The following is a 10,765-nucleotide window of genomic DNA, read 5'->3' on the forward strand; positions in this document are numbered from 1 at the left end:
TACCTACTCGGCCCCATATTGCATCAATTCTCCTGCTTTGCTCCAAGTGTCCTCCTCCTTATTACCCCTGTATCTCCTCACTGTATGTTAAATTCACTTGTTCTCTCCAGCTTGCCACAGGCACTTATCAACCCTCACCATATGGGTTAATATTGCTGTCATTTTTAATGAAATCAGTTTATTGTAAGGAGGTGGATATGTGGGTTGTGTGGTCTCTTGTGAGACAATGACTATGTTGTGATTTCTTCACAGCCATTACCAAAAAAACCCTTTCTGGTGATGACAGGGACTCTATCACGTTAAGTGCAAATACGCACTGTTAACACTAAGGAACAGTATCTCATAACAAAGCACATCCTTGCCTTTCAGGGATGGGAAATATATATATATAATCCCTGACCACTATTTTAAAAAATGTAAAAAAACCCCAACTCCTTAAGTTCCAGTTTCTCCTTCTGCTTGCACTTAATTTAAGTCCTCCACATAATTTTAGATTATCCACATCATTTACAGCAAGTAAACATACATAACTTTGTAGTGGAATCACCTCTAGATGTAGGATTTCATGCTTCAGTAATATTTATTAAGGTCTTCGGCTCACTTTTTGCCCTACTGAAAAGTTATACAAAAGCATTCTGTATCCACTAACAAAATAGTAAAATACCAAAACTATCATAACCAACTTTTAAAGATAATTCCTGAAGCAGATGTTCACAAACAGACAATTTTTATTAAAATAACAGTGGGAAGGAGTTTGCTTTTGTTTGTTTGGCCCTCGAGGAAATTAAAAAGCCTTTCTATAATTTTGATTATAACTTCAAGAGAGAATTTTATTGTACCAAGGATGTGGTAGCATGAAGGATGGAAACCTTAAGGGTTTAAAACCTGTTTTTAAAAGCTACAAATTGAACTTCTCATGTTAATCTCAGGAAACAAAGTCCTGTGGCAATTTTCTTTTATAATGTGCCGAACATGTAGGCCTGTTATAAAAACTGATAATACAAAAATGGCTTCTTCAACCCTCTGCTCCCTGAGCATATGTAAGGAGTATCTGCAGATTTCTGTGACTAAAATAAGTACCTACAATTAATCCTGCTGGGGCAGAACAATGGAGGAGTAGTAGGTTCTTATACTTTTTTTGGTTTGGGTTTTTTTTTCATTATCAATAAAATAATTCACCTCCCTTTTAGACTGTGAAAATCTAGGGAAACTTGTGCTATTGGCTTCAAGTTTCCATTGAGCTGAAGTATGTTGGCATCAGTGGTGAAATTTCACTGGGATTTTATGATCGTGCTATCTTGAGGATCTCTTCTCAAAACACATCCTTCGCACTGGTATAGCTTGTAGGTACAAGTACAAAAATAACTAGTAATGATATTTTTCTGCTAAAGGAAGAACTTGATTAGACTTCTAGAGCAAGTTTGAAGAATAGGGAACTAGAGAAACATTTCTTTAATTCTCTTTTTCTGAATCCTTTGCATACGCTGTTCTGAAAGATGCTAGGAGGCAAGGGAGACATGGCCCTCCAAACTTCAACAGTGTCCCTTTTGTCAGGTGGTTTCAGAACAGAACCACCACTATCCATGCATTTGCATGTATTGAGCAGCAGATAAAGCTTTGCTTAGGATAGATGGGGAGGAGACTATGTCTACAGTCTGCGCACAAGACTGTGAACAAATGACTTTTAAGGTCTAATTCTAGTTAGTGGGGGGGGCCTCCAGAAGGTCATGGGACATCTGTAAAATTGAGATCATAGGCTTTTATGTGTATGTCTACACAAAACCACAAAGCAGTTATAGGTGTGTATGTAACGTACATCTCTGCACTCAGCAGGGTACACCTATCTCTAGATTAATAGCATGCCCCAGGGCTGTGGTCCACAGTTACCCAAAAAAGGGGCTTGTTAGAGCATGCAGCAGCTTCTGTGTCCTTTGCACAGAAGCCAGGCAGCGGAGGTAGGGGGTGGTGAGAGGATGGTGTGTGTCTGGTCTCATGTTGCCATGAATTCCGGATGTAGCTGGGGGCACTGGCAAGGACCTGGGCTTTAGGAAGCTCTGCTGGCAAAGCACCCTTGGCAGTTTGGACAAGCTGCCTTTCAGACCCCTGTGAGTAAAAATATACTTGAAGAAAATTAAAGTTGCTAAAGAACTCAAACTAAAAAGCCTAACTTAACAGAAACTTAGTAGTGACAAAACAGCACAAAATATTCCTACATATAGCCAATTTGGGAATAAAGGATGGCAATAACTGGTTGATAAAGGAGGACTAAAGCATCATGTTTTACCCAGCAGGAGTAAGAAAACAGGTTTAGAGTGGTAGGAATTACATAAATGTTTAATTATGATAAACAAAATATTGATTCAATGGTCTCAATAGTGCACTGCTAAGTTTGAGGAGTTATTCTTGAATGCTTACCAAAGTCTGTTATTAAAATCACTTTTGTTTATTTGAAAGACTTAAAAAGCCAGAGATATGAGAGGTTTTTATCCAAACTGAAATGAAAACCACTTGCATTACTTTAACTAAGTACAAGGGTTTAGGAAACAAGAAGATATGCAAAAGTGATAATCAGCCCTGCAGCATCTTGAAAGCTTCTGGAGGAATTATTGTTGATGCTCTGCATTTTGTAGGATCAGGCTTGTATTTTGCCTTCTGAACTGCAGATTATGCAACTGGTAGGAATGGGACAATGGAAATCATTTAGCAAAAAGAAGAGTCTGTGCCTATCAGTTTCATCCAAAGCATGTTAACATAAATGACCCTTAAATAGAAAATCTGAGACCTGACCTTAGAGTGATTACCAGCAGGAAGAGAAGTACCTGTGGGTGCACAGCAGTGGGCTGATAACTTGTGGGGACAGGCACGCGAAATGGCAGCAAAGCTCTTCAGCACGGTGGTGGAGCACCTGCGATAGACAATAGACAGTGCTGGCTTTTCTGGAAGAGGGTTTCTTACAAAAAAGGCTGATAATTGGAATTTGGATGCTGGGAGGTGGGCATACTGTATTCCTCTGATCTCTTGTTTTGTGCAGTTGTGGACACTGAGAGCACAGTTCATAAAACTCTGGCAGCATTTACTCAGGACCCAAGTGCTAGCCTGGCTTTAGGTTCAGATCCAGGTTTCGCCTTAGTCTATATTTGAAACCAAACCTGTATCTGCCTCTTCCGGTCTGTGTTTATTAGAAGTACCTTATGTGCTTTTTTTTTTTTTTTTTAATCATGTTTCATATAAGAGGACTCTTCTCTCAGAGTAGTTCATCTATAAGGAGCAGAGTACTCATGAAGATTTGGGACCCAGTTTGATCTCATTTCTACTGATGTAAACAAGGAGCTATGATTCCAGATTGGCACTAGGAGAAATTCGATATTAACACCTGTGCTATTGTTTTTTGCATGCCATTTTCTGACAAAGTAAGTTTCAATTTAATGATACTGTTACTTACCACTGTCATCTCTTCTTGATTTGCAGATGGGCTTCTTCCGCCGGAGGTACAAAGAAATTATTGAGGCTGAAAAGAGCAGAAAGGAGAATGAAGATAGTTGGGACTGGGTCCAGAAAAATCAGTGAACTGCCCATGAAAATTAAAGCCCAGTCATGTGACACGCGCTTGCTAGCCTATAGGTCCTGCTCTCGTATCTTCCATATGTGGAAGAAGGAATCTTCTCCAGATTTTTCGGAGACCCCATTGATGCTGTGTCTTTATCACTCCAACAAGCTAGGGAACATATCCTGAGGCAACCACTGCAGCCATGTCAGGTGACTGGAGCAATTTACACTTCATTTAAGAGCTGAACTTTGAACTTTGGTAACCAAGCTGCAGTGCAGAGCAATATTTATGAATCCAACTATGTGGTATACCCTCAGGGGAAGACTGTTACCTAAAAATATTTTTTATAAATATAAGCTTTTTATATTGATCATGTCTTTATATTTGTATCAATGTTTTATAGTTTCTATTGAATAGCTATATAGTTCACTCAAGCACTGATACCTGGCTAAATCCTTGGAAATACATATATGTATATATAAATCCTATTGTACTTTTAAACTTCAATGCAAGAGAGAAGAGAGACATTTGCAGATTAAAGTAGCTGAAATCCTCATATGCTTAATTCACAAGGCTTGGTAATGTTGTATATAGACCATTTAATGGTAATAAGCCAAAGTCTTTTCATTATCTCTTTTTTTTGAGTTGAATTTGGTGTTTGATTTATAAACTAATGAACCTAAAATATTACACAGATGTGATATTCTGTATCTGAGTCTATCCTTTACTGGCCTGAATGGGAGAGGATGAAAACACTTCCTTGGTGACATGTAGCAAGACTTGTAGCTTGCTTTGGCTCACTGAAGAAAGCATCACAGAATGTTGTCCTTTGGGAATTTTTCTCCTGCAGTCTCTAGTAGTTTGATAATGGTCTAGGACTGTACAATTGAGATACCAGAAGGGTATCATTGGGCCAACCACTATGGCATTGACAAATTCCTTGGAATTAAAAAAAAAAAGAAATGGAGCCATATTAATGTTAAGAAGGATAGTTTTTAAGCTACTGTTAATGATTGTGATCTGTTGCTATCAAAGCAAGTGATAAATTGCTACAAGCTATGAGCAGTATGCCTGCCTTGTGAGTTTTATACACGAGTCATGAGTTTGTTTATATGATAATTTTAAGAGAGATAAGTAGATGCAAGAGTTAAAATGTTTGGATCTTGAGATTCCATATCCGTGTGTTCCAAGTACTGAATGTCATCCTTCCTCAAGCATCAAGAAGGAAGTTTAGTCAAGATGCAGATGTTACTGGATCTCAGATTGCCACTTTGTTCCCTGGTAATTCCTTAGCAAATCACTTGTTGAATTAGAAGAAACTTAGTTGTAATAAATTCAACCATGTTTCTTCAAAAAGCTCTTGGATCTCTGAATAGAAATGGTGGAACTCTGTAAGACTTGGGTTTAGATTCTACTTGTACTTTGCACCTTGTGTAAATAAGAAGTAAATGTCACATTGGTATAAATTCCATGTAAGGGAAAGAAGGGTCGAGCTCTGTGGTAGAAGGTGAAGGAGAAACAGGAATGAATGGCTGCAAGATGTCTCCTTCCATAAGGGTAAGGTAAAAGAACTGCTGGAGTTTTGGATATCTGCTTGAGAACAGGTCTTATTCTTGCTCTTGCTTGTCAAATTCATTATAGCTTCAAACTTCAAAAAATTTACCACGTCCATATTCCTGTTTGCTTTTTTCCCCCACTGGCATTAAGTGCCTGCTGTTACTACGGTATTGATCAATATTTATTAACTTAACTATCTGCACCCACTAGGCAGAAGATGGTTTTTAAGTGAATGAAGTGTGTTGATTCAACATTTGACAAGAAAAGCTATTAGTCTATTCAGTTATCTTTCTTAAAACAATCATTGGTGATTTGACAGATTTCGAATAACAAATGATCATTAAAGCCAGAATCTGAAAAAAACTGCTGAGGTAAAATCCTGTTATAACCACATGTGGTGGACTGCAGATTTTTCATCAGAGTGCAAAAACAAAAGACTGATGGCCTTTGACTGCACTGTTATATTAGAGGCTATTGAATTCCTCACAGTATGATATTTCTGACATCAGTTAGTTTTGCTAGTATTTAAACTGAAAGTATCTGGTTTTTGTGTTGTTGAAAAATACCTAAGACTAACAGATAGAAGTTGGACATGAGGCTGATTCACAACTATGAATTGAATAAGAAATTGCTTAGAATACTTGCTGAAAAAAAAGAATTCCGTTTATTTAGCTGTAAGAATTTTCAGTATCTGTCCTCTCTAAAACTGAGCCCCTCCAAAATTATTTAAAAATGGTGAAAAAATAATTCAGGGGATAAATGAAACTATTCGTGAATTTAACTGAATTTGAAAGTTTCCATCCAAAAAAGGAGGAAATTCTATTTGAAAAGTTGAAATGCCTCATTTCCACTTTTTAAATAAAAATTTACTTTCAGATCTGCCGAAAATGCTTCTTTACAATATTTTAAAAATCAACATTAGTTATTCCTCTGAAATGTCTTTTTAAAGTATATGAAGAAAAGAGTTTTTTTAAACTGACTTTTTTTAAAGTAAAATACCCATTAAGCATTTCATATTGTGTTGGACAATTTTTTTTTTCTTTTTGTCTCCAGGCAAAAATGTTTTTCTTTTTTTTGGTTAAAGTAAAAAAAAAAAAGTAAAGCCCATCTGAGTGAGCCCACACTGGACTTTTTTGATACCTGCCTTGAACTGTCTACTATTGATCCAGCACAAGTTGTCACTCAGTGAAAATCTAGTTGTTGGCCAGATTAGTGACATGTTCTTGAAATAATCCATTAATTCTTAGTATCATCACTGTTAGGTACTCAGTAGTTCTGTTGTCACAGGTGTTTTTGTTTTTATATGTATAACGCTTCATAATTTTTTGTTTGGGTTTTTTTTTTTTGGTCAAATTCCATTGTGGCTCTTGCTTGTTTCCAGTTAAGATAGTCAGACTTGACAATGAAACATACCAATACTTCATATTAAAATCCTGTAGATGCACCTTTCCTCTCTTTAAAAAGCAACCAAACAAGCCAAACAAAAAACCCACTAATATCAGTTGGTTGCAATCAGTTTCTAACCCAAAAATCTTATGAAACTGTAATATACTTCAAGAATGTGTAGAACATAGCTGTGCTATAGATCTGCTGTTTTTTTTAAACTAAGAAATCATAATAAATGCAATTGTGTCAAAATCTAGAGACGTGGTTACATTGGAAATTGCTTCTAGGGTCTGGAAGTTCCCGTCTGTCAGCTGCATGTTAGTTCCTTTGTGCTGTACCGCTTGCGCAGCAGAGCTGGGGGAAGTCGTTGTACCAGTTCTCTCCAGTTAATCCATTTTGGGGCAAAGTCATCAATTGTCTTGGATAACTTCATTGAAAGGTTTGCTGAATTGGCATTGCATTTTTTTTATGCAGCAGGCTCACTTTGCACTGGCTTTAAGCTATGCAAGTGGAAGCTTAGAAGTGGGGCAGTAGCATTTTTAAATGCATTATCTGGCACCTAAGAGATCTTTTGATTAAGCCCTGAAGCTTGCCATGTGCAGGGTGTCTTCTTACAGATAGTACCCTTGAAGTTGCTTTTAGGGTAGGAAGAAAACAATTTCAGAAAAATATGATCAGGAAGAAAGGGGGGAAATAATTAAGGAAAAAAATCACTTAATGCAGAGCCCATGCTGTTGCAACCCCATTTAATTTCCAGCTTGACATCAAGAAGATCACAGTCATTTCAGAGTTTTGGTGGCCCACAGCACAGGGGTGAATTTCACTTCCCAAGAGCTGGAAGTATTTGCCACCATTCACAGCGTGTTTTGTGACCATTTCATTTGAAAACCAAAGGTCTGCTCTTGGAGGTGAATTTCCATCAGTTCACCCCAAGCAACAGTGGGGCTGGTGCACTCTGAGGCTGTCACTAGTATGCTCTAGTATTTGGCTATTGTAGCTAACAAAAATACTAGCTATGTTCTTCTGAATAAACCTAGGTTTTAATTTGCCCAATTACAATGAGGAAGTCAGCAAACTGTAGAAAACACTGGAGCAGCCTCTGAATTGAAGTCACCTCACAAATCACTTGGGTTATGTGAGAGAGAAATTGTGCTTGATGTGAACCCCAACCCTGTAAACCACTTAAGCAATCCTTTCATCTCAAAGTGGCAAAGGCTTTTGCAATGCCGAGCATACCAGTGAGGACAACCCTCTCTGCCTCAATACATGAATGGGAAGGACCCTACGTACAAGTCAGTGATGTGCAGGTGACTCAGCTTGCTGAAAGCAACAGTTGCGCAAAGATGGGTTTTGGCAATATTTAGTATCAATGTTCTTGAATGTCTTCTGTTCATAGACACATTTTGGAGTCTTGCACAAGTGTCAAGCGTAGTATCCATGTGGTGTGGGAACATACAGTATTGCTTTCACTGGAGGATAAAGGGAGTCATGGAACTAATTTCTACCTTTGTCCAAGCTCATCCACTTGCTAGCGTTTCTTGGCTATAAATGAAAGTAGGATTTGGTTCATTTAGTGTACATTGATTAAACTGGCATGAAGACTATAATTGCTTTTGGAGCATGGTTTGCATACCAGTAGGGTACCTGCACCATTGTCACTCCTCTTTCTTAGAATGTCACTCCTTAAGTATTGTAAAATTGTATGTTTCTTTTTGTGAACTTGTGGTTGGAAGAATGTGTTCACTCTTATTGATGTCACCTGTATTTAGAAGCTTGTGTTCACCTGTATTCTAATTCACTTGCACTGTTTTGGAAATGTCAGGTTTACAGAAATACAACTTTTTGGAATAAAGAGTGGCTGCAAATTTATCCTAATAATATCATTTTGTCACTTATTGTTCCTGTCCAGCTCAAGTATTTTTCCATTAATCGGGTGAGACGTTTTCTCATGTATGTTTGAATTAAATGGTATGTGCATGTGTTTATCTGCGTGTGGATAATGGACGACTTTATTGTAATTCTGTGACTTGTATAAAATCAAGCTATTTGGAGACTAGGAGTTTAAATAGCTTGACTACAATGTTGTAAAACCATGGAAATAAAATATTAGTAGGAATTATTTATATTTTAACAGTATTGCTCTATCAACATGACGTAAAACCCCACGTGGTGGTGATACTGGCCTGTGATAATACTGTCAACCTGTATAACTTGAGTTCTGTTTCAGTCTGTATGAATTTGGGTGAAAGTCAAATTATTCAGCTTCATGCATTTTTTTCTGCAAGGATTTATAGTCCATGAGTAGCTAAATACATTTGAAAGATTTTCTTCAACTCCATGCATCCCCATGCTTACTTTGTCAGAGTAGAAGCTGGATAGAAGCAGTAAAAAAAGCTGATTTATTTCTGTGGCTGTGGCGTACCTCTCTGTATTTCTAATAACCATTAGAGGTCCCGTCAAAGTTTTCTCATCATTTAGAGGATGGGCGAAACCTCTGTGGTAAAATGTGAACTGACCTGAACCTTAATTCTAAAACAAAACTGAAAAACTGAACCTGAAATTTCAGGCTCTCCCTTTCCTCATCTTCAGCTCCTTTCTCTGCTTTTTGTGGAGACCCTGTGTGTAAGTGTTTAAATGTTCTCCAGCCATACAGAAACAGTCTATTTCCTCTGTGTTAGGCTGTCAGCTAAATAAATATCTAAGAACAGGCTGGGCAGAATTAGGACCTAACCTGTGACTCAGAGCACGTTTGCACTGGTGGAAGACCATGGCTTTGTGTACCACTTTTGGGAAGTGAAATACCAAAGGCATTAGGAAAGCTCCAAGTAGATGTGGGTCCTGGGCATGTAGGTAGCACCCTTCAAAGTAAAAGCAAATGTTCTCAGTCAGGAAAGCTGCCTTCAGGGGAAAGAAAACACTGTTGGGCAAAAGTAGTAGGAGGATAGGAGGAGGATGCTGCCGAGAGGAGTGCAATGCGTAGTTTGCTTTTGGACCTTAGTGGAAGCTTTAGTGCAGCATCAGCTAAAATAATAACCAGAAACTTTTAGATGTACTTGTTGTGGTTTAACCCCAGCCAGCAACTAAGCACCACGCAGCCACTCACTCACTTCCCCCCCATCCAGTGGTGTGGGGGAGAGAATCGGACGGAAAAAGGTTAAAACTCATGGGTTGAGATAAGAACAGTTTAATAGAACAGAAAGGAAGAAACTAATAATGATAATAATAATAAAATGGCAATACTAATAAAAGGATTGGAATATACAAAACAAGTGATGCACAATGCAATTGCTCACCACTTGCCGACTGATGCCTGGTTAGTTCCCGAGCAGCAATCCCCCCCCAGGCCAACTCCCCCCAGTTTATATACTGGGCATGATGTCACATGGTATGGAATACCCCTTTGGCCAGTTTGGGTCAGCTGTCCTGGCTGTGTCCCCTCCCGACTTCTTGTGCCCCTCCAGCCTTGTCGCTGGCTGGGCATGAGAAGCTGAAAAATCCTTGACTTCAGTCTAAACACTACTTAGCAACAACTGAAAACATCAATGTGTTATCAACATTCTTCTCATACTGAATCCAAGACATAACACTATACCAGCTACTAGAAAGAAAATTAACTCTATCCCAGAAGAAACCAGGGCAGTACTAGTACCTTTTTGTTACCGTACAGCATGAGTGTGGCAGCAGGCAGTGGCTGTCCCAGGCTTGCTGAGCTCACTCTGCCCTCTGTGGGGCTCGCTCACCTTTCTTCTTTTTAATGAGCAGAGAACAGCAGCCTGTACATTGCACGATTTTGTGTGTTGCCTTCCTCCTAAGCAGCTTTTAAGAACCTCTTAGGACTTCTATGATGAAGTGGCTTTGTTTTAGAAAAGAAACCCAAAACCTTTGCAGGTTTGTTTCTTCCGGTTTCACCAAGAAGGGAAGAACTAGATGAAAACTAGATCAAAATTTGAGAAAAAGAAGATGTTCTTTCACCCTGGGAAAAACAGCTCATTTGTTAGCATGCTGCTCAGCCTGGCTCCTGTGTAGGGCTGGAGTTGGTCTGACATTTTGGCTTCCTATGCTGGCCACTGGCCTGCTCTTAGGATCGGATGTCACGGGAGCTCCTCTGCTAGATCCTTTCCCTTTAGTAGTGAAATGCCCCATGAGAAAGAGAGAAATGAGTTTTTCCCACACTTTTGGGGTCTAGTGGGGTGGATACTGACCTGAGTCGTCCTAGGTATGATGTTTTGATTTGATTAAAATTTTGAGTGCCCGTAGCACACTAGATAATTGCAT

At 38.7% G+C, this 10,765-nt stretch overlaps 1 protein-coding gene across 1 annotated transcript in view; it reads left to right on the forward strand.

Annotated features, from left to right (window-relative positions):
- The window catches only part of ITGA9 (integrin subunit alpha 9), a 230,582-nt gene extending 222,214 nt beyond the window's left edge, over nucleotides 1-8,368 (forward strand). The window contains exon 28 of the mRNA XM_069770014.1: nucleotides 3,469-8,368. Within this exon, the coding sequence (XP_069626115.1) occupies nucleotides 3,469-3,567 (99 nt within the window). The 3' untranslated portion in view covers nucleotides 3,568-8,368. The remainder of the gene's footprint in view (nucleotides 1-3,468) is intronic.
- The last annotated feature ends 2,397 nt before the right edge of the window (nucleotides 8,369-10,765 follow it).

Source organism: Haliaeetus albicilla, chromosome 2, assembly GCF_947461875.1.
Source record: "Haliaeetus albicilla chromosome 2, bHalAlb1.1, whole genome shotgun sequence".
Taxonomy (NCBI): domain Eukaryota; kingdom Metazoa; phylum Chordata; class Aves; order Accipitriformes; family Accipitridae; genus Haliaeetus; species Haliaeetus albicilla.